Raw genomic sequence first — 24893 nt, forward strand, 5'->3', positions numbered from 1 at the left:
AGCTCTGTGCTTGTATACACACAGGGCCTTGTGAATGGAGCTCTGTGCTTGTATACACACAGGTGCATGTAAATGGAGCTCTGTGCTTGTATACACACAGGGCCTTGTGAATGGAGCTCTGTGCTTGTATACACACAGGTCCTTATGAATGGAGCTCTGTGCTGGTATACACTCAGGTCCATGTGAATGGAGCTCTGTGCTTGTATACACACAGGGCCTTGTGAATGGAGCTCTCTGCTTGTAAACACACAGGTCCTTATGAATGGAGCTCTGTGCTGGTATACACACAGGGCCTTGTGAATGGAGCTCTGTGCTTGTATACACACAGGTCCATGTGAATGGAGCTCTCTGCTTGTATACACACAGCGACTTGTGAATGGAGCTCTGTGCTTGTATACATACAGGGCCTTGTGAATGGAGCTCTGTGCTTGTATACACACAGGTCCTTGTAAATGGAGCTCTGTGCTTGTATACACATAGGACCTTGTGAATGGAGCTCTGTGCTTGTATACACACAGGTCCTTGTGAATGAAGCTCTGTGCTTGGACACACAGGTCCTTGTGAATGGAGCTCTGTGCTTGCATACACACAGGGCCTTGTGAATGGAGCTCTGTGCTTGTATACACACAGTTCCTTGTGAATGGAGCTCTCTTCTTGTATACACACAGGTCCTTATGAATGGAGCCCTGTGCTTGTACACACAGGCCCCAGCGAATGGAGCTCTGCACTTGTATACACACAGGGCCTTGTGATTGGAGCTCTGTGCTTGCATACACACAGGGCCTTGTGAATGGAGCTCTCTGCTTGTACACACAGGTCCTTGTGAATGGAGCTCTGTGCTTGTACACACATCGGACCGTGTGAATGGAGCTCTCTGCTTGTAGACACACAGGTCCTTGTGAATGGAGCTCTGTGCTTGTATACACACAGGTCCTTGTGAATGGAGCTCTGTGCTTGTACACACAGGTCCTTGCGAATGGAGCTCTGTGCTTGTATACACACAGTTCCTTGTGAATGGAGCTCTGTGCTTGTACACACAGGTCCTTGCGAATGGAGCTCTGTGCTTGTATACACACAGGTCTTTGTGATTAGAGCTCTGTGCTTGTACACACAGGGCCTTGCAAATGGAGCTCTGTGCTTGCACACACAGGTCCTTGTGAATGGAGTTCTGTGCTTGTATACACACAGGGCCTTGTGAATGGAGCTCTGTGCTTGTATACACACAGGTCCTTGTGAATGGAGCTCTGTGCTTGTATACACATAGGACCTTGTGAATGGAGCTCTGTGCTTGTATACACACAGGTCCATGTGAATGGAGCTCTGTGCTTGTATACACATAGGACCTTGTGAATGGAGCTCTGTGCCTGTATACACACAGGTCCATGTGAATGGAGCTCTGTGCTTGTATACACATAGGACCTTGTGAATGGAGCTCTGTGCTTGTATACACACAGGTCCTTATGAATGGAGCTCTGTGCTGGTATACACACAGGGCGATGTGAATGGAGCTCTGTGCTTGTATACACACAGGTCCTTGTGATTATAGCTCTGTGCTTGTACACACAGGGCCTTGCAAATGGAGCTCTGTGCTTGTACACACAGGTCCTTGTGAATGGAGCTCTGTGCTTGTATACACACAGGGCCTTGCAAATGGAGCTCTGCGCTTGTATACACACAGGGCCTTGTGAATGGAGCTCTGTGCTTGTATACACACAGGTCCATGTGAATGGAGCTCTGTGCTTGTATACACATAGGACCTTGTGAATGGAGCTCTGTGCTTGTATACACACAGGTCCATGTGAATGGAGCTCTGTGCTTGTATACACATAGGACCTTGTGAATGGAGCTCTGTGCCTGTATACACACAGGTCCATGTGAATGGAGCTCTGTGCTTGTATACACATAGGACCTTGTGAATGGAGCTCTGTGCTTGTATACACACAGGTCCTTATGAATGGAGCTCTGTGCTGGTATACACACAGGGCCATGTGAATGGAGCTCTGTGCTTGTTTACACACAGGTCCTTGTGAATGGAGCTCTCTGCTTGTATCCACACAGGGCCTTGTGAATGGAGCTCTGTGCTTGTATAGACACAGGGCCTTGTGAATGGAGCTCTCTGCTTGTACACACAGGCCCTTGCGAATGGAGCTCTGCGCTTGTATACACACAGGGCCTTGTGATTGGAGCTCTCTGCTTGTATACACACAGGGCCTTGTGAATGGAGCTCTGTGCTTGTATAGACACAGGGCCTTGTGAATGGAGCTCTCTGCTTGTATACACACAGGGCCTTGTGAATGGAGCTCTGTGCTTGTATACACACAGGTCCGTGTGAATGAAGCTCTGTGCTTGGACACACGGGTCCTTGTGAATGGAGCTCTGTGCTTGTATACACACAGGGCCTTGTGAATGGAGCTCTCTGCTTGTAAACACACAGGTCCTTATGAATGGAGCTCTGTGCTGGTATACACACAGAGCCTTGTGAATGGAGCTCTGTGCTTGTATACACACAGGGCCTTGTGAATGGAGCTCTGTGCTTGTATACACACAGGTGCATGTAAATGGAGCTCTGTGCTTGTATACACACAGGGCCTTGTGAATGGAGCTCTGTGCTTGTATACACACAGGTCCTTATGAATGGAGCTCTGTGCTGGTATACACTCAGGTCCATGTGAATGGAGCTCTGTGCTTGTATACACACAGGGCCTTGTGAATGGAGCTCTCTGCTTGTAAACACACAGGTCCTTATGAATGGAGCTCTGTGCTGGTATACACACAGGGCCTTGTGAATGGAGCTCTGTGCTTGTATACACACAGGTCCATGTGAATGGAGCTCTCTGCTTGTATACACACAGCGACTTGTGAATGGAGCTCTGTGCTTGTATACATACAGGGCCTTGTGAATGGAGCTCTGTGCTTGTATACACACAGGTCCTTGTAAATGGAGCTCTGTGCTTGTATACACATAGGACCTTGTGAATGGAGCTCTGTGCTTGTATACACACAGGTCCTTGTGAATGAAGCTCTGTGCTTGGACACACAGGTCCTTGTGAATGGAGCTCTGTGCTTGAATACACACAGGGCCTTGCAAATGGAGCTCTGTGCTTGCATACACACAGGGCCTTGCAAATGGAGCTTTGTGCTTGTATACACACAGGGCCTTGTGAATGGAGCTCTCTGCTTGTATACACACAGGGCCTTGCAAATGGAGCTCTGTGCTTGTATACACACAGGGCCTTGCAAATGGAGCTCTGTGCTTGTATACACACAGGGCCTCGTGAATGGAGCTCTGTGCTTGTACACACAGGGCCTTGTGAATGGAGCTCTGTGCTTGTATACACACAGGTCCTTGTGAAAGGAGCTCTCTGCTTGTATACACACAGCGCCTTGTGAATGGAGCTCTGTGCTTGTATACACACAGGGCCTTGTGAATGGAGCTCTGTGCTTGTATACACACAGGTCTTTGTGAATGGAGCTCTGTGCTTGTATACACACAGAGCCATGTGAATGGAGCTCTGTGCTTGTATACACACAGGTCCTTGTGCATGGAGCTCTGTGCTTGTACAGACAGGTCCTTGCGAATGGAGCTTTCTGCTTGGACACACAGGTCCTTGTGAATGGAGCTCTGTGCTTGTATACACACAGGGCCTTGTTAATGGATCTCTGTGCTTGTATACACACAGGGCCGTGTGAATGGAGCTCTGTGCTTGTATACACACAGGGCCGTGTGAATGGAGCTCTCTGCTTGTATACACACAGGGCCTGGTGAATGGAGCTCTGTGCTTGCATACACACAGGGCCTTGCAAATGGAGCTCTCCGCTTGTACACAGGTCCTTGCAAATGGAGCTCCGTGCTTGTTCACACACAGGTCCTAGCGAATGAAGCTCTGTGCTTGTACACAGGTCCTTGTGAATGGAGCTCTCTGCTTGTATACACACTGGGCCTTGTGAATGGAGCTCTGTGCTTGTATACACACAGGGTCTTGTGAATGGAGCTCTCTGCTTGTATACACACAGGGCCTTGTGATTGGAGCTCTGTGCTTGTATACACACAGGTCCTTGTGAATGGAGCTCTGTGCTTGTATACACACAGGTCCTTTTGAATGGAGCTCTGTGCTTGTATACACACAGGGCCTTGTGAATGGAGCTCTGTGCTTGTATGCACACAGGTCCTTATGAATGGAGCTCTGAGCTTGTATACACACAGGTCCTTGTGAATGGAGCTCTCTGCTTGTATACACACAGGTCCTTGTGAATGGAGCTCTGTGCTTGTATACACACAGGTCCTTGTGAATGGAGCTCTCTGCTTGTATACACACAGGTCCTTATGAATGGAGCTCTGTGCTTGTATACACACAGGTCCTTGTGAATGGAGCTCTCTGCTTGTATACACACAGGTCCTTATGAATGGAGCTGTGTGCTTGTATACACACAGGGCCTTGTGAATGGAGCTCTGACTTTGTATGCACACAGGTCCTTATGAATGGAGCTCTGTGCTTGTATACACACAGGTGCTTGTCAATGGAGCTCTGTGCTTGTATACACACAGGTCCTTGCGAATGGAGCTCTGTGCTTGTATACACACAGGTCCTTGCGAATGGAGCTCTGTGCTTGTCTACACACAGGTCCTTGCGAATGAAGCTCTGTGCTTGTACACAGGTCCTTGTGAATGGAGCTCTGTGCTTGAATACACACAGGGCCTTGCAAATGGAGCTCTGTGCTTGCATACACACAGGGCCTTGCAAATGGAGCTTTGTGCTTGTATACACACAGGGACTTGTGAATGGAGCTCTGTGCTTGTATACACACAGGGCCTTGTGAATGGAGCTCTCTGCTTGTATACACACAGGTCCTTATGAATGGAGCTCTGTGCTTGTATACACACAGGTCCTTGTGAATGGAGCTCTCTGCTTGTATACACACAGGTCCTTATGAATGGAGCTGTGTGCTTGTATACACACAGGGCCTTGTGAATGGAGCTCTGACTTTGTATGCACACAGGTCCTTATGAATGGAGCTCTGTGCTTGTATACACACAGGTCCTTGTGAATGGAGTTCTGTGCTTGTATACACACAGGTCCTTGCGAATGGAGCTCTGTGCTTGTATACACACAGGTCCTTGTGAATGGTGCTGTGTGCTTGTATACACACAGGTCCTTGCGAATGGAGCTCTGTGCTTGTATACACACAGGTCCTTGTGAATGGAGCTCTGTGCTTGTATACACACAGGGCCTTGCAAATGGAGCTCTCTGCTTGTATACACACAGGTCCTTGTGAATGGAGCTCTGTGCTTGTCTCCACACAGGGCCTTGTGAATGGAGCTCTGTGCTTGTCTCCACACAGGTCCTTGTGAATGGAGCTCTGTGCTTGTCTACACACAGGGCCTTGTGAATGGAGCTCTGTGCTTGTCTACACACAGGTCCTTGCGAATGAAGCTCTGTGCTTGTGCACAGGTCCTTGCGAATGCAGCTCTGTGCTTGTATACACACGCACAAGTCCCCACTGATGGGCCTGTTTTGCCATTTGCACTTCAGATCCTATATCACATCCATATATCCTCAGTCAGGGCTCATTACAGAACACGCAGTAGATTCAAAGAAAACCGCGCATCATCAGACGTGTATCGAGCCGTTTTCTCTATCAATTCGAACTACTGTTGGAAGAATTTTACTAAACTGGTGCATAGGTAATTTAGAATAATGTCTGTAAGTGGCAAATTGCAAAGCAACAAACAAAAAAGACAAAAAATCCTCTAAGTAGTGTGAAGCACAATAATTTCACAATATCGGTGGGTTATCCATCATTCATTTATCTCTCCGTCTGTCATTCTATCTATCGTCTATATATCTAATTCTATCTTCATGTGTTTAAAATGTAATCCAGGTACAGCTGTCAGGGACGTTTTGCCTATTCGCGTCCTGTGCCAAGGGTTTTTTTTCTGTCACCCCACATTTGCATAGACGTGGGGTTTCGGTGAAGTGATCGCGAGCAAAAAACGGGACTCTCACCAGCACGCAGAATCTTCAGCGTATTTGAGTTGGGAACATCAAGCCCGGGCGATGGACCTCGAACTTTATTCCACGTTTTCTGCCTTGTGCGGCTGGAGGAAGCTCTCTTCTTAGAACCCTCTGTAGAGGGCGCAAATGTCACGCGAATACAAATCAGCGCATCTCACTGGCCGAATCGCTTGTGTTTTTCTTTGCCTGGCGTGATGGTGGCAACAAGGAATAGATAGACAGATAGATGGATAGATAAATGAATTTCTGCAAGACTGGAGCTTGGAAATGGCTAGCATAACCAGAGGGAACAGGCTGTACTAAGGATTAGTAAATAGGGCAGCAGCAATCTGTGCAGATACAATCAACATCGCCTTGTCATTTCGAGCCAGTTTGCAGAGGAGGGGAATCTTCAGCTGCCTATGGTTAAATAAAGCTACGGGGTGAAGCTGGGTTGCCCCCCTGTCACTAAGAGAATGATAATTGCCCCAAGTCTCCCCTGCCTGCACCATGTCAACGTGAGCTTGTAGAATCACAAAACGAGGCCATTCTGCCCTTCGTGCCTGTGCTGGCTCTTTGAAAGAGCTTTCTAATTAGTCCCACTCCCCTGCTCTTTCCCCATAGTCCTGCAAATTGACTCCTCTTCAACTATTTTTAGCATTTCCTTTTGCATGTTATTTCTGAATCTGCTCCCTTTCAAGCAGTGCATTCCACATCAGAACAAGTTCTCCCTTCTCTCTCCAGTCCCCATCAAACTCCAACACTCTCATATTTACCAACGATTCACCTTTAAACCACCGATTAATCCTGAGCTCCCCTTTCAAACAAAAAGGGAAATGATTAATCCTTATTAATACAACAAGCAACATTCTCTGGAGTGACGCCCGTTTCGTGGGCGATGGAGGCGTGTTTTAGTCATTGTTACTGCTAGGTTTTCGTTGCAGACGATGGCTTTAAAAATGAGCGTTCACACCTTTTAACCGTACAACGATTCAAGTTGAGTTGTGAAGGATTTCTGGAGAACAAGTAGAATTCTTTAAAAAAAACACCGGTTTTATTCGCTCTGTTGTGTTCATCACTCCAGATAGACCCGTATAGAATCGTTGAATCATAGATTTTGTACATCATAGAAGGAGGCCATTCGGCCCACTGTGTATGTGCTGGCTCTGAAAGAGATATCCAATTAGTCCCACTCCCCTGCTCTTTTCCCAGAGCTCTGTAATTGTCTTCCCCTTCAAGAATAAAGCTAAAAACCCGAAATTTAACTCTTTTGTAGGTCTCATCTTTGACTTCACAGAATCAGGAGATAGAAGGTGCCTCCACCTTCCTCATATCGCAATTCAGACAAACCACTGGGCTTTCTCATCGCTGCATTTGCACACTGTCAGCTGGAATGCTCTACTTGTGGAATCCGATGTTTTTTGGGGAAATAAATCTAGTGAGCAACAAAGCGAGCAGAAACTGTGTGAAGTAGCCTTTTTTTAAAAAAAAAGTCGAGTTCGTTAAGAGATGCAAAATTTACAGCATCCAGCCTGGTACCGAACCTTTTGTTTTTGTTGTTGATGCAAAGAGTAGCTTTGCATTCTCAATATCATGATACGATTGTCTTCACTTGTAGGGCAACTCTCATTTATTGTAGGGTGTTATTAACTGTAATACAGTAATAATATACACCAGGGCTCAGGGAGCCATCAAAAATCAGACCATCAGCCTTTCAGAGGCTGCATCCCCCTATTCCATGCAGCACATGTTATGACAGCCATCAAGCCATACATTTTAAGCTTTAAATCGAGTTAACAGCTTCTAGAAGTAGGACTTGTTATTTTGTTGTTCTTTTTCATCTCATGCCAACATTGCAATCTGGTATGCAATTTTTTTTAAAAACTTTATTTTCGGAAAGTTATTTTCCTGTAATAAAAGATAGGAGTTACTTCAGCTCTAAGTGTCTTCTAGACATGCCCCACGGGCTGAAATTTCAACCATTTACAAAGCTCATCTCCAGTAACTCTTTACAATCCTGTCCAGAGGGCCATCCCGCTCCGCCGCCCTTAACTTGACCGAGTTTCCGCCGGAGTTACGACGGCGCAGCAGGAGAAAACCCAAAGAAATTCAGTCATTTTTTCCTCCAAATTTAGCCTACCAAGTCTGGTAGGTAACGAACGCAGTCAAAAGATAAGTTTGCAATACACAAGGTAAGGAAGAAAAAAAACCGGCAACAGACTGATTAACACACTGTAATGGACCAAGACTAAGAAAGTGGATTATTCCTAACTGGCAGCCCTGCGCTATTCTGCGTTGTAATACGTCTTCTGGGAAATTCTCAAAGGAGAAGAAGCTTTGTTTTTGTCAAGTTGGTTAATGCTTCTGAATGCTTAGCAGGATCCCGGTAACGTTACAACTTAGTTGCAAAAAAAAGCTAAGGTAGGACAGAATAAGTTAAAATATGTTATTCTCCTTGAGTTTAATTCCAAGGAGACTTCTTCAGTGTCTGCTGCTGGGGAATCGCCACAATAACAAATGGATGAAGCAGTACAGAAAGTAACACGCTCCCTCTCAAGCAATGTTACATCTCATACCTTATTTGTACTTGCTGCCCAATAGACGAATATTGACGTATCTTTTCGCACAGCAGCCCCGTCCACAGGGGCTACATGCCATAGTATTGATGACAGTAACAAGTTGAGAATTGTATTAAATGCCTATCGCTCTTATTAAGAGGCACATTCTCAAATGCTTTCCACCCCACCCCACTGATAGCATGCATGAGCTGCGCTTCTTGGACCCGTCAAGCTTTTAAAATAATCTTTTTTTCCCCTGATCTTTGGAGAACTAGGAGAATCTTTGGGGATCTCTGGCTCTTTGTTCTGATATGTAAATGAACCTGTACAGTCCAAGAGACAGGTGGGATGGGCAGAGACCCATACACAAAAAAAAAACCCACACACAGTCTCCTTACAAAAGCTACAGACAAGTTTAGGAAACTAAACTTGCATTTTCATCTCAGGCCAGGCAATTAAGCCACAAAAAAAAAACAGTTCACATCTCCTCAAGTCTACCGCTGGAAGGACATTCCAAATCATCAATATAAACAGAGACACATTGTGGCTTTATATAGTGGTAACTGTAATAACACGTATATAAATAATTTATATGCACAGTAATTAGAATGTTGATTATTTGACGCGTACACTTTGCAACTAGCACCTCGAGGTTTGGAGAGAAAGTTTCAGGTAAAATAAGGACGCCTACCTTTCCTGCGTGCCCGCTTGCCCTCGGTGAGGTTGCATGTGTGGGTGCTGTAGAGACGGGCGGAGAGACAGCCTTCGGTATCTGCATTGAGAGGTAGAACCATATCGAGCCCATCCACGCCTATCATCACATCCTGCTGACAGTTGCACTTAGCGTCCATGACCCCGCAGTCGCCGACCTCCGACTCCCCCTTGCCTCCTCCTTCCCCTCTCCTGCCCCGGGCACTTCCAGCTTGCCCCTCGGCTCTCAGGCAGCTCTCCAACCAGCCGCATAGCACCTGGCAGCCGAACTGGCTGGGACTCACCTTGTTCAGCACCAGAAACTCGAAAGCCGGCCGGCCACTCGGCCCTGTCCCGCCGGGCTGCCCCAACGTCCCCTCGGGCTGAACCAGGCGGCGCAGCTGGATGAAATTCTTGCCAAACTCCAGAAACACAAACATACTCCTCGCCTGGCACAAGTGGACGACGGATTTGTTGCTTTTCAGTAAGTCGCGTATCTTCTCAGGGGAGTAGTGGTCGAACTGGTAAGCCCATAGGGAGAAGCTGGAGCAGGCGGACTCCCGCCTGGAAAATTTCAGGTAGATGGTGTATTTGGTCGGATCCGGGTTTTCCAAGGTCCACGTGCAGTTGGAGGAGTTGGGTGGAAATAGTTCGTTGAGCGAATACGATCCGTAAATGACTCCCTTCACGAAGGTGGAGCACAGGTCCTCAGCAGTGTTAAATCCAACCATAGCCAGAAGATGGGTTGCAAACATATAAGTCATCAGGTCACCAAAGGCCCTCATCCTATGTCATTTGGCCTGGAGAGGGAAAAGATGATCAAAATGCAAGGAGGGTAGACGACAAGAATCACCTCACACCCACAGACCGCGCTTACCGATTCTGCCGGATTATTTCACCATTCAAAGAGTTGGGATATCATTCATCCGATGTCTTGAATTTAAGCTAAGCTTTTTATGCTTGATGCTTGACAAAACATCGCCGCCACGCGGATATTATCCCAATATCTGTGCTGAGATATAGAGAGGAGCTGTCGCTCATAATGATACATCACCGCACCTTCTACACACTCGTATTGTTTCAAAATGTATAAAGTAACAGCGGCAATCGCCTATTGAATAAGCCACCTACAAAACCCAATACACGAGAAACATTAGAAGGAAGACTTAGAATGGGAAGCAGACTTATATTGCAACAAATATTGTCTAAAATACAGCAACCAGCCCACGCCGATCAATAACCACATTTAATGAAGTGTTTCTTTTCAACTGTAATCATTGTATAGATTGTCTGGCTTTACAGCACTGTCTATTTGGTTGCTTAACGTTCATTTTAAGGCTGGGGGGGGGGGGGGGTCAGATTGTCGAATGCAGTCTTCAGGCAGACGCTGTATCTGGGTCTATCCCGCTCTCTTGTTTCCCCATCCTGCCCGTCACTATGATTGAAAAGGTAGTTCTGCTAAAAAAAAATTAAATTTTAATTTTGCAGACCTTCCCCCCCCCCCCCCCCACCCCGCAAAATAAAAATTCTAAACGGCCTCCGCGTTGCATAACCCAACCAGGAACAACGAGACATTTGTTGGTACGACTTGCTTTTTGAGTTACTTACTGCGCCGGAGCTCCTAAAAAGCAGGGGCAAAAATCAGCATGTAGTGTACTGTTTAGCTGAAAAAGGCATTCCCGGATCCGAAATTCAGGAAAAGGTGGCTCTGATTGGAATCTCAAGCTGCTTTCTACCAGATGGCCCTGTTTCTGTTTTATGTATCTTGTAATTGTGTTTTTAATTTGCCTTTCTCAAAAAAAAATCCTGGCCAGGTGCTTTATAATGTGATGTTTGAAAATAATGTGCACTCGTGTTTATTTTTCCACTTCTGCTGCGTGAAACATTCTCAGCACGTCCGCATTATTTTAGAGGTTTTTTTTCCGAGGCTGGCTATTGCCGAGATAAATGTGGAAGGTGCTCCCTCTCCAAACGGAGAGCAAAGATACAACTACCCTAATGTGCAAAAATAGATTGTACACCAGAGAAGCTAAACAGAACAGTCGTCATTATGATTGGCATAACTTAGCATAAAGATCTATCGAGTTAAGAACCTTTACACTGGGTTTACCTTTCACTCTCTGCATGCATTCCCCCATCTCATTCTTCCTTTCGAGTTAACCCCGCATCTTTTGGCACCTGGGAGTTTCAAGACCACTTTGCAATGCATGAGAATGAACTTAATTTTCTTCCTAATAAGTCTACACATTCCACCTCATCCGGTGGGACCCAGAATGGGTAAATAATGCGGATCTTCTTGAATATGAAATGAGGTTGGGAGACCCTGACCATTCTACCCGAACTGATGACTGAATTGAAGACATGATAACATATCCCAAGATTAGGTTGGTCATTGTAACAGCGTGGGGCGGGGGGATTGGCTGGAAGCAGCGTGCGAATCTATCTGTATTGCGAGGATACTCCAAAAAAAAACCTCCGAGATTGTCACAGATGATATTCTTTGAAATTCGCCTAAATTAACAGCTCATACATTAGCCCTTATTAAACCTGACAATATTGATTGAATCTCAACTATGTGAATGCCACCTAACTTAAGCGAGACGAAGCAGGCGTGTTGCCGGGACGTCACTGGAGTTTCAAAGCTCGCAGCACTGAATTCAATTCTAACACTCTTCAGCATTTCATAAATCTGCAGATATCGCTGCAAATCCCCACGAGCTAGCTTGTCTGTCCTTGTTCATATTAACTCGAAATTGACTGACAAGAAGTTCCAATGCGTCTGATTAAAAGGACATATTAAAAAAAAAAGGGAGGCTTGCTTTGTTGAGGACGCCAGTGAGATTGGCCCCTGGTCTCCTTGTAATTGGCGAGCTTGTGAAAACGCAGTTTTGGAAGAATCGTTGTTTCGCGCCCCCAAAAACCCAAGCAGATCTGATGCAGAGCCACTCGCTCTCCGTGTGTAGGTGTTTAAGTCAACTGCGAGACGACAGTGAGCCCACAATGACACATCGGCTTTGCATTTACATTTACAGCCTCACCACAGGGTGCTGACCGGGCTACCTGAAACCCACACAATCATCCCCAAATGTCTCTTTTTATGTTTTACTTTCCTCCAACAGTATCCGCATTGAACTAAAAACAAGTGTATTTTTTAATGAATGTAATCTTCCTATCGCCTTAAGTACCTGCATGCACTACCCAACTATTGCAAAGCTATGACTGAGCACGATAGACATGTTAGGGTTTATATATATATGTGTGTGTGTGTGTCTGGATGTGTATTTGCAGCAAAAGTCGCCTGTGAAAGGCATCTGTATATGTTTACAGCTTAAAAGCAAGTCGTGGCGTCTATCTGTATTAAACCTAGTCGGCGCCATAAGCCCGCTCTCTGCACAAGTTCTACTGAATACTGAGACGCTCACACTGGCTCACTTCCATCTCAACTTCCTTTACAAACACCTTTCTGCTCTTAACATTTCCTACCCCGCGATTCCGCACACAACTCACTTGTTTAAGTCTGCGAGGATTAATCGTCTGGAGATTTTTCATGACAATTTTCAAAAATAACAGTATCCGAGTCCGCTCGTCTCATTTCCGAAGATGAGAATTATTGCCTATCCTTCACTGAATCTATCTATCTATCAATATATATATATATATATATCTGAACCAGAGGTGTGCTCTGTGTCCAAAGATCTAGAAACAATAAACAGCTTGCCCTTACCTTACAATCCGAAAACTGTGCCTATTTCTCGACGGTACTAACACACATGCCCAATGTTGAGTGGGTAGGTCTCCATTCCGCTGATCTAACTCTTTCCATTTTACCTTGAAATGAAACCAACAATCAGAACCGGTTCTTCAGAAAGCCATTAAACTCCAGAATACATGTTTGCTTTCGTATTGGGGCTCACTCTGTCTGTCTGCAAGCAGAACCATTAAATTCCAGCCGGATGGAGTAGAGTTTTTTTTTTGCAGAGTATAGGGGGGGGGGGGGGGGGTGGGGAAATCACAAATACAAGATTGCAAAATCAAAAAAGAAGGCAAGGGGGTTAAAGGAGATAGTTGAGATAGCCTTGCTGCGGAAATAGATTCAGATCACTGGCGGACTCTCCCGAGATGACATGGAGAAAAAAAAACCTTGGCTGATGGAGGTGAGGGGATGTTGGGAAGATATTCAGAGTGGCTGAGACTGGTACAGTACAGCGAGAGAACGATAGCAGCGCTGGCTTCAGCATGCGGCGGCGTCACCCTCGGCCGGATCAGACACGTATTATTAACGTTAGCGAGCGCGTCTCTGAAGGGGTTTTACAGCAGCGGAAAGTGAGGAGGGAGGGTTAAAGAAAAGAGTGGGGGAATAGTCAAACTCCTGTCTACTCTATTTTGTTTTGTATCTATCCCAATCCAGCCTGCTTTTTTAAAATTTTGAAATGTGGAACTGAAGCAGACAGTGGGAGACGAGAAGGTGAAAGTGATGGGAAATGCAAGCGGAGACATTGCCCGGTACCGCTTGGTGCACTGGCAATTCTCTCCTGGGGTAGACACGCACGGAGTAGCTGGGTTGAAAATTGGCATTCCCTGGGCGAAGGCAGTGAGGGAAATGCGCCGCCTGGCACTGTTTCACAAAGGGTTAATTAAGTGAAAGGTTTCTTCTAATCATTGAATAAAACTGGACACAGTGAAACTTACTGACCGGCGACTGTAGAGGAATCTTATCTTGTGCAAAGTATAAAGTTCATTGAACACAATGTAGTGATGTTACAGGGACTGGGATTGGAAATCTGGGGGTGTGGGAGTGAAATTCACCATGGAAATATTTACAATGGGTTGATGGAGAGCTGGGGGGCGGGATGGCTGGAGCGGGGGGTTAAGAAACTCATTTCGACCGTGTGGCCCCTTCGGCAAGCAGTCTCGACCTTTTGCAGATCAGTGGCAAACAGACTTGTCTGTATGATAGCGAAAATGGTTTAGTGCCCAGATGTCACCGAGCCCATCGCTGGGAGAAGAGAGAAGGCAGCAGAACCGCGGCGCTGTTCGATCAAGGAAGAAACTGCCTGGCGGCGATATAACACATCCCTTACCTTTTAAAGGCGGACGGCACGTAGTATGCTTTTGTAGAACATGATGAAACACATATTCCAGCGTAGGAATATAGGAACATGACTATTCAGGACATGCATCCCTGTTTCTACCGGAGCGCTACACTCTAACAGGGGAGAGCCCCGTTTACAACACGCACTGAGTTGCAGCTCCCACTTAATGCTTGTGTATTTTGTTTTATACATATAAAGAGAGAGTGGCTGGCACCAGCACAGGGCTCTAAGCAGAGGATCTCGACAGTAATGGGGAGGCTGACGACTGACTGACTCATCTGTTTGATCGGTTCACAGGTGACCAGATTAATAGAAACTAGTTTTCAATGTGAATGTGTGTGGCTAGGGAGAATACGGCTGTTTGATCTGCCCTATGAGTTCACGATGTAAACTACTGAAGATTGGCCAGGGCTGAGCTTTGTGTGTGTCTGTGTTTAACTTTGTGCATGAAGCAGGAGCAGCCATTGGAATCAGGTCCCCAGACATCACAGGGCAGCCTTGGCAATAATCCGGCTCGGTCAAGTACTAAATCACAGCCACGCTGCCCTCCAATCCCCTCTCATTTAAAACCCAGTTTAGAACAGACACACATCTCCCTCCCCACCCCCGCTCTCTCTCTCTCTCCCCCTTTCTCCCTACCACTTGCTTTCATTCTGTTTATGTGGCTTCGAGCCCGCTGTCAGTTTCATGGGAATTTTTACATTATTTAAAAGAGGACTCGCACTGGAACAACATCTCCAAACATACCACTGAATGGAAAGCATTTTTAGAAAACATATATGTGCATAGTTCATTGGGGGGTGGGGGGTGTTTGTCGCTTTAAACTCGGTTTAAGTTGTCTCTTGGTACCTCTGTCTTCAGTCCAGTAAGTGACACGATAGTGCAATTCCCTGCTAGCACTTGGCCCCTCTAACTGCGACCCTCATTTTGTTGGTTTGACACAGCCACGTCCCTGATTGACAGCCCTCCTTTTGGTAACGTCAGTCTCCGTGTGGCGTGATTTTATATAACCTTTTCGTCCCAGTTTCTCGAAAAGCTATTTCACTTCCTATCCCTGCTTCCCTCTGAATCTTCCCCATTGCTATATCAGGATGGCCAAAAGGAACACTTCCTTCAGCAAGGAGTTCCATGTCCATTGGATTGGTAGATGACATATCTTGACGTGAATTATCGTTTTAAATTTTACCTTTCCCAGTTATTACATTACATAGAATGACATAGCATTTACAATATAGAAACAGGTTCACAGTAGCTTCCTCCCACTCACCTTCATCTCATCCTTTTTACATATCCTACTTTTCCTTTATCCCTTAGGTACATATCTATCTTCTTAAAGGCCTCTGTGCTATTCCTCTCAATTACTCTCTGAACTTTCTCCTGCATTCTATCAGGTTTATTAGTGACTACCTTATAATGCTGATCCCTAGTTTTGGACTCTCCGACAAGTGGAAACATCTCTATGTCTACCCTATTGAACCCTTTCATAAGTTTAACAACCTCTGTTGGGTCACCCCTCAGGCTTCTCTCTTAAGAGCCCTATCCTGCCCAGTCTTTCCTGATAACATCTCAGATATACACATTCCTTATTGGAGATTTTTTGACTTAGGTTATGACATCAGCATCTTACTTATTATTTATGTCATTCGCCAAGACCTAAGCAAAGGACTCAAATGCATCCCCTGCCCTTTCCCTTCAAAAGGAGTTACTGACAGGGTTGACCGCTAAATTCTGCTCCAATGGCTCACAAATGTCATCTGGCTGGTTGGGACTGCACTCACCTGGTTTCATTTGTATCTATCCTGTTGTAGCTAGAGAATCACCTGCAATGGCTTGTCTTCCTGCTCCCACACTGTTATCTTTGGTGTCCCCCAAGGATCTATTCTTGGCCCCCTCCTATTTCTCATCAACCTGCTGCCCCCCAGTGACATCATCTGAAAGCACAGTGTTAGTTTCCACATGTAAGCTGATGATACCCAGCTTGACGTGTCCTTCACCTCTCTTGATGCCTCTAAGTCTGTCTTAGAGACAACTGTCTCTAAGTTGTCAGAGTCTGTGCCTCAGCTTATCTGCTGCTGCAACCCTCATCTATTCCCCTGTTACCTCTAGACTTGATTACACCTGGCCGGCCTCCAATTTTCTACTGTCTGCAAACTGGAGGTCATTCAAAACTCGATTGCCCATGTCATAACTTGCACCAATTCCCACTCACCTATCACCCCTGTGCTCACTCATACACCTCAATTGCAAAATTCACTTTTTTGTTTTCAAATCACTCCATGGCCTCACCCCTCCCTATCTCTGGAACCTCCTCCAGCTCCACAACACCCCTGGATCTCTGTGCTTTGCCAATTCTGGCCTATTGAGCATTTCCGATTTTAATCACTTTTCCATTGGTGGCTGTGCCTACGGCTGTCAAGGTCCCTAAGCTTGGGAGTTGCCTCCCTAAACCTTTCTGCCTCTCTACCTTACTTTCTTCCTTTAAGGTGCTCCTGAAAAGCTACCTCTTTGACCAAACTATCTGGCCTATTACCTCTTTAAGTGGCTCCATGTCAAATTTTGTTTCTTAATGCTCCTTTAACGCACCTTGGGGCATTTTATTACATCATAGGTGATATATAAATGCAAATTGTTGTTGTTGCTCATTTCCTCCCCCTCCCAAGATCAGTATCAATGCAATTAGTCCATCAGCACTTAGTTGTGAAATGGACCCATCCCCTGCATTGATCCCTTGTAACTTTGTTTAATGTAACTAATGTCTTGCAATAACCCTAACATGCTACAGGAGGAAGCACATGCCAGAGAAGAAGAAGAATTGTATTTCCAAATGCTCAGACAATGGAAAGAAGAATGATAGATCGGGAAGAAGAGACAGTGTGAAAAATAACAATTCCCTTCTCCTTCAATCAAACTATGCTAAAGCTGAACCAATTTTGAATTTCACGTTGAGTTCTAACTTTGGTGGTCTCTGCTGAACACTGTGGTGGCAGTGATGTAAATGCTGCACTATCAACTCTAGGCTAAAGCTTACTGGTCAGATTTCCCCCCCCCCCCCCCTCCCGCCTGTCCATTGTATGATATTCAGCACTAAAGCTTGGCAGAAATCTAAGGTCAGAGTTTCTTCATTTTTGAATGAAAAAGGGGCTGAGTTTTTTTTAATTGACTTTTATCCTGAAACAAAGTGTCAGTTGCCCACAATTTTTTTTTTAATAGAAGTGGGGCTTTTATACAGTACAGTTTAATTAATGGGACTGAAAAGCAGACAGTCATCCTACAGCTGCCATAATAATCATTTAAAATGTTCCAGGCAGCTGACAAGCCTCTTCTCTGTTGCAAATACTGAAAAGCACAGTAACAATTTGCAATGCTGAAGTAACAAGTTCCATCCATGGAGACACACACTGATATACACGGTTTGGACTGTGTAACTTCTGAGGATATCCACAAAGGATTCTCTAGGAGCAGCACAGGCTGAGAATGGTGAACCATATATAAAACTTGAAGGAAGATTGTTGTGTTAGAGGTTACCCTTGCTCTAGCTTCTGATGTTGGCTCTCACAATCTAAACTAAATGGTACAATTTTAAAGCGAGTGCAGGAATACAGAAACCTGGGATGCTATGTTCACAAATTTTGAAGGTGGCAGGACATATTGAGAAGGCTGTTAAAAAAGCATGTGGAATCCTTGGCTTCATAAACAGAGGTATGGGGCTGCATTTTGCAATCATGCCACCGGGAGCAGCGGTGGGTGCGCAAAATGTCAGCCGTCCCGCATGTGACTTTCACGGCTGTGCACCGCCATTATGCGGCGGGCAGCCACTTACCATAATGACGGCGGCCGTCGCCGTCGCCGTCACCCCCCCCCCCCCCCAATCATGTGGCGGGGGCGGCATTGGCAACACAGTGAACAGCGTCACCTATTGTTGGATCAGGTACTGGCGCCACCTTTAAAAGGCTACCAGCCCTGCATTAACTCTCCTTGTATTGAATAGCAGCTTATTGCAGTAACACTTCATTGTTTTGGATTCATTTTGCATCTTAGCAAACATTCCCCCCCCCCCCCTCCCCCACCCCCGGCACCATTGCCAACATGGCAGACATAAGAGCAAGGGTGGCCACACCTTTCAATGATGCAAGGGAAATGTAGCAGGTTCTCTTCCCCAGTGATGACAAGACGAGGTCCTCCCGCCTGATCAAGCAAGCCTGGGTGCAGATCGCAGAGGAGTTCAGCAGCCCTGGGGGTCACCTGACGTAACTGGGTCCAGAGCAGGAAGAGGGTCAATGACCTCCTAAGCTCAGCCAAGGTAAGTTGCGTGGTTCCACATAGCTTACTGTGAACTGTTTGCTCACAAGTGTAAAGGCATAGTTGACACAGCCATTCTAATATTAGAAGGGTCATATCGTAATGATAGCAGATTACTGACTGTGTAGGTGAGACCAGCCTCCCTCGTTTCTATCTTAGCCCATGTTAGACCCATGATGCACAGAGTCATTATGAGAGCAGCGACATGCCCCAGGTGCAGAAGAGGGGCCCATTTTAACATTGACGTGCTGTAGAGACGTTTGGAACTGAACAGTGACTGCATCCTTGGTCTTTCAGAAGAGGGCCCACAACAGTAGGAGGGCAGTCAGGACCAGTAGTGGGTGCCCGGCCTGAGGCCTCTGTTGCAAGAGAAGAGGAAGTGCTGAAGTTAGCCGGGAGCCAAGGAGCACGTGCCATATTGGGCGTGGAGCTTAGGGTCTCAGCTGAAGAGAGTGATTATTGCCAAATCCAGAATGAATCAGAATTACATTTCATATACAAACGCTATTCTGTTATCATTGCAACACCATAACACCTAAATGTCTGTTCTTCACATTAAATCTTGCTGGTTGGTGCTCGCAAATGCTTGCGGTCACTGAGGAAACAACCTCTGAGGACGAGCAACACTTAAAGCATGCACCGTCCCATGACTCTCCTGCACTTTCCACCAGCACAGATACTCTCACCTCGGTGGGTATCTGCTCGGAATTAGAATCAGGGTCATAAGCTGGCAAGAGCACCACAAGCATGTGAGTAGCTGGCTGAGGCTGAGACAGCCGAGGCCTCTGACAGTCGGAGGACTGTAGGTTTCCAGGCCCATGCTGAGCCCCAGGCTGATGATGATCCTCTGGTGTTGACAGCGCAGGGCATGTTGGAGTTGCAGGGAGAAGTAAGGCAACATCTGGGGGAGATGCCAGAGGCCGTGTGCAGCCTTGAGTGGATGATGGAGGAGTCCATCTATGCCATGAGTGCTGGCATGTCCCAGGCATGTGATCGCATGGTTTCCTCCATCGAGAGGTTGGCAACCCTCACGGAGAGCCGGATCCCACAGATGTGCCATAACCTGCAAACCCTCGACTTGGCCATGGCTTTAATTCAGCAGTGGTAAGACGAGAAATGGACCAGGAGCATGGAAAGTGTTCCCGCTCCTGGTCCTTCTCTTGAGAGCAGTGAGATTCCAATGAGCCTTGAGAGGGAGGAGGAAAGGCTGCCCTCCACATCTGGGGTCTCCCCTCAAGGCTATTCGAGTGTGGACACTGGCTCCTCAGCCACTCCTCCAGTGTGTCCAGCTCCAGCAGTTACTACACTTGAGGACAGCCCTGCACTGGTGCAAGAGGCCCTCAGGCAGCCGAGGCCCTCCAGGCCTCAGGCACCCAGAGGGAGACTACAGAAATCATCACAGGCCAAGGTGCGTCCTGGTCAGGAGCCTGCCTCCAGTCCAGCTGCCAGCACAGAGGTCACATCACAAAGGAACATCTGCAAATGTATTAAAAAGACACCTTGAAATATATGGGTATTCACAGGTGAGACAGATATATCATGTTTACTGTAATTAAATATGTTTGCCTGCCAATCATCAGCCTTTATTGTTTGAAAACCACATTCCACCATTAAGTGATTAAACGTCTTTCAAGTCCATCATAAGCCTTACAGCATTGCCCATGTGACCACTGACATCATTACCATGCCAATATGCATGAGGTGTCACCGCATGAATGATGTCACATGGGCAATGCCTCAGTTTGTTCCTGCCAGTCATGCTGGAGAGACAGATGCTACAGAGTCAGAGGATTTGAGACTACATGCATGATGGTAAGTTTTGTCAGCAAATATATTTATTGAAATTTCTGGATTGTAAAAACGCAATATTATCAGTCTCTGCCTTGCCTGCCTTGCTCGCTGCTCACCATCCCTGGCCTCCATCACTGCTTTCTGATTTCCCATGCGTGCTTGTCCTTGTGTGCCCTCTGTGTCCTCATCGTCTGAGGATGTCTTATGCTCCCATACTTCTTCATCTTGCAAGGCCTCCCCCCTCTGTGCTGTAATGTTGTGCAGAACACAGCAGACTACAATGATGCGCTCAACCCTGTCTGGTGCGTACTGTAGGGCTCCACCAGATCCACTGCGGCAGTGGAATCATATCTTCGGCATATCAATGGTCTGCTCGATGGTCAATTGGGTGGAGTATGACAGACATCGTAGCCCTCTTCTGCATCATTGCTGGGGTTCCTCACTGGCATCTGAAGCCATGTCATCAAAGGGTATCCCTTATCCCCAAGAATCCACCCCTGAAGGTGGGCAGGGGGAGTGAAAAGCAGTGTCATCTGGGACTGGTGCAGTATGTACAAGTCGTGACAGCTGCCCGGGAAGTGGGCACACAGTTGTAGGAATCACTAGTTGGACATTTATGGAATGAAAGCCCTTTCTGTTTATGAAGGTGGCTGGTTGGTTCTTGGAGCCTTGATGGCCGCCTGCATGCTGTTGATCACACCTTGCACCTATGGGAATCCCGCAATGGCCCCAAATCCAATGGCCCATCGGCCTGACTCTCAGGGTCAGTCCTGAAGTGGATATAGTCGCCGGGGCTCCTGACCAGACCATCGGTAACATTCTAGTTGCAGCGGTGCACTGTGGATTGAGAGACCCCACACATGTCGCCAGTGGATCCCTGGAATGATCCAGAGGCATAAATGTTTAGCGCCACAGGCATAGGATAACCACCAAATCCCATTGGTAACAGGTCAGTATTCAGCAGTGCACAGAGATGTGTGACGGCCTCTCTGGACATCCACAGTCGACTCTGACACTGGCGCTCAGACATCTGTAGGTATGTCATCCAAGTCCTATAGACTCGCGGGTGTATCTGGGCTCCTCTGCACCTTGGCAGCTGCTGCTGCTCGCATCTAGGAGCTTCCTCCTGGGCCTGCACCAGCCTCTTGGGCCTGCCTCCGGCAGAGATGCCTCATCACAGCAAGGGGATCCAAGAAAACAGGGTGAATCATACCCATCTCTATGCTCCTGGTAACTTCGGATTCCTTCAAAAGGTCAAGTATACCTACCTGGGCAAAGATTTGTGTTAATTCCTACTTCAGCAGTATTCCAGCATGAGCTTTATGGTATGGTTTGATATTGCCCTCACAACGTTTAAATAAGTGTGAGCCATCATAACCATTGGAATACCATTTAAGTTGCCTGCACTGGACCCTTAACAAAGCAAACTATACATTTTCCCAGTTCTGCCCTCCACCTCCCCAAACAGTGTATCCACTTGCAGAGTTGTCCCCCTTCCCCCTCCCCAACAGTATCCACTTGCAGAGTTCCAACCTCCCTTCACATCTGTGGATTAACCTTAGTGACAATGCCTGATTTTGAAAAAATTCAACAGCACAGCAAGGCATAACTTACTGAACCTTTGCAGGCCCCGAGGACTCTCGCCTTGGTGGTGCCAGCTTTTCAAGCATGGGAAAGTGAAGGCACGTGAGGGACGCACGCCGAGCAGAAGATTGCGAATGAATAGTAGATCATGGTGAATTGCATTCTAATTCATGCAACGGGGTATTTAACGTATTTAAAGTACAGTCCTGTCGCAGAGCGGCGGAGGTGCTGCCACAGAACTTTGCCGCTCCGGGAAGATCGGAACCCGGCATTATGGGTTCCGTGGCAGACGATTCTGCTCTGTTTCTCCGCGTTCCCCACCATAAAACCCAGCTTCAGGCTGAGCACAAAATCCAGCCATAGAGTACAAAAGCAAGAAAGTTATTCTAAACATTTATAAAACACTGGTCAGGTCCCAGATGGAATGTTGTGTCCGATTCTGTGTACCACACCATAGGAAGGATGTCCTGGCTTTAGAGACGGTGCAGTGGAAATGTACCAGAATGGTATCAGGGACGTGGCATTTCAGTTTTGTGGGGAGACATAAGTGCCAGGCAATGACAATCTCCAACAAGAGAATATCTAACCATCTCCCCGTGACATTACCATTGCTGAATCCCCCACTATCAACATCTTGGGGATTACCATTAACCAGAAACTGTGGCCTGTGGCTACAAGAGCAGGTCAGAGGCGAGTAACTCACCTCCTGACTCCCCAAGGTCTGTCCACCATCTACAAGGCACAAGTCAGGACTGTGATGAAATACTGTCCACTTTCCTGGATGGGTGCAGCTCCGACAACACTCAAGAAGCTTGACACCATCCAGGACAAAGCAGCTTGCTTGATTGGCACCCCATCCACCCCCTTAAACATTAATTCCCTCTTCCACCGACACAGTATGTACCATCTGCAAGATGCACTGCAGTAACTCACCAATGCTACTTCCACAGCACCTTCCAAACCCACGACCTCTACCACCCTGAAGGACAAGGACTTGCATGTGGGAACACTGTCTTCTGTAGGTTCCCCTCCAAGTCACACACCATCCTGACTTGGAACTATATCGTCGTTCCTTTGCTGTTGCTGAGTCAAAATCCTGGAACTCCCTCCCGAGCAGCACTGTTGATGTACCTATTCCACATGGACTGTATAATGGTTCACCTTCTCAAGGGCAATGAGGATTGGCAATAAATACTGGCATAGCCAGTGATGCCCACATCCAATGAAATAAATAGAAAAAAGGCTAAAGAAAGTGGGGTTGTTCTGAATACAGCAGAGAATGTTAGGGGATATTTAATAGGGGTGTTCAAAATCATGAATGGCTTTGATAGAGTAAATAAGAAGAAACTGTTTCCAATGGCAGAAATGTCGATTACCAGAGGACACAGATTTAAGGCAATTGGCAAAATTACCAGGGGCGAGATGAGAGGCTGAATTTTGTTTTCTTGTCAGAGGTGGTTTAGGTGGCATTGGAGGTTGGATAATCTCCGCGGAGCCGTCCGCCATGAAACTGTACCACAGTGTGCCGATTCTGTCAATACTGTGGCGGTACTGACAGCCCGAAGTGACAGCATCGTCACTTCAATGTTTGAAATGCCGTTTTACATAATTTTGAATTTAATTCACTGCGATCCAACCAAGGCTTCTCAATTTTGTTGTTGAAGTGCGGCACTCATGTGCCTTCAGTTTCATGACTTTGAAAAGCTGCCGTCACCCAGGCAAAAGTCTTCGGTGCCGCGAAAGGGAAGGTAACGTAACCAGAGTAGCATAGGGGAAATGGGGTTTACAACAGTCATTCCTGCTATGCTGAGTGTCCAGGGGGCTTGTGTGTGAATGGGGGGAACATTGTAACGGGGCTTGTATGTGAATGGGGGGAGCTCTGCAGGGGGCTTGTATGTGAACGGGGTGGGGCGGGGGGGGGCGGGGGGGGGGGTGGGGGGAAGCTCTGCAAGGGGCTTGTGTGTGAATGGGGGGGGGGGGGGCTTGTGTGACCGGAGGGAACTCTGCAAAGGGGTCGTGTGTGAATGGGGGGAGCTCTGTAAGGGGCTTGTGTGTAAATTGGGGAACTCTGCCAGGGGCTTGAAGGTGAACAAATTGCAGGGCTGTGGGGAAAGAGCAGGTATAATTGGATAGCTCTTTCAAAGAGACACAATGGAGTGAACGGCCTTCTGTTGTGCTGTACCCTTTTATGATTCTATCATTTATATAGCACCTTTTATGCCCCAGAATGATCAACGTACTTTACGTCCAATGAAGCACCTTTGAAGTGCAGTCACTGTTGTAATGTAGGAAACACAGCAGCCAATTTGTGCATAGCAAGCGTCCACAGACAACAATGAGGTAATGACCAGATAATCTGTTGTAACCATGTTGGTTAACGAATAACTATTAGCCAGATGCCTGCCTGTTGTTCCAATAGTGTGAGGATCCTTTACATTCAGCTGAGAAGAGAGGCAGAGCTGTATTTTAACATTTCATATGAATGACACCACATCTGACAATGCAGCAATCCTTCAGCACTGCACTGGAGTATCAGCTGGGATCACATGCTGAAGCCACTGGAGTGGAGCTTGAACCCAAAACCTCCTGAGTCAAAGACTCAAAGTGTTACCATTGAGCCATGACTGACACTTATGTGTAAAAAAAATTTTGCAAATATGAAATGGCACAAAGTGTTACAGCATCTGAAAATATACAAATAGTTTTATCTGCAAAATACAGATCTATATAAAATGTACAATTGTGCACTTAGCTGTTTAATGTTGAACGTGATGGATGTTTACTGGTTGCACAAGTAATGCCCCAACATGACACATGCAGCAGGAGGAATTTTGATTAGAATCTGAACTGCTCCTTTAACATGGTAATACCAGGAGCGGTCAATG

General features: G+C 46.7%; 1 protein-coding gene across 1 annotated transcript in view; it reads right to left on the minus strand.

Moving 5' to 3' along the window:
• adgrb3 (adhesion G protein-coupled receptor B3) overlaps positions 1–13130 on the minus strand; it is a 1095571-nt gene extending 1082441 nt beyond the window's left edge. The window contains exons 1-2 of the mRNA XM_068020141.1: positions 12966–13130; positions 9243–10041 (exon numbers count right to left, since the gene is read on the minus strand). Of these exons, the coding sequence (XP_067876242.1) occupies positions 9243–10026 (784 nt within the window). The 5' untranslated portion in view covers positions 10027–10041; positions 12966–13130. The remainder of the gene's footprint in view (positions 1–9242; positions 10042–12965) is intronic.
• Between the last annotated feature and the right edge of the window lie 11763 nt (positions 13131–24893).

The sequence above is a fragment of the Heterodontus francisci genome, chromosome 3 (assembly GCF_036365525.1).
Source record: "Heterodontus francisci isolate sHetFra1 chromosome 3, sHetFra1.hap1, whole genome shotgun sequence".
NCBI classification, from domain to species: Eukaryota; Metazoa; Chordata; class Chondrichthyes; order Heterodontiformes; family Heterodontidae; genus Heterodontus; species Heterodontus francisci.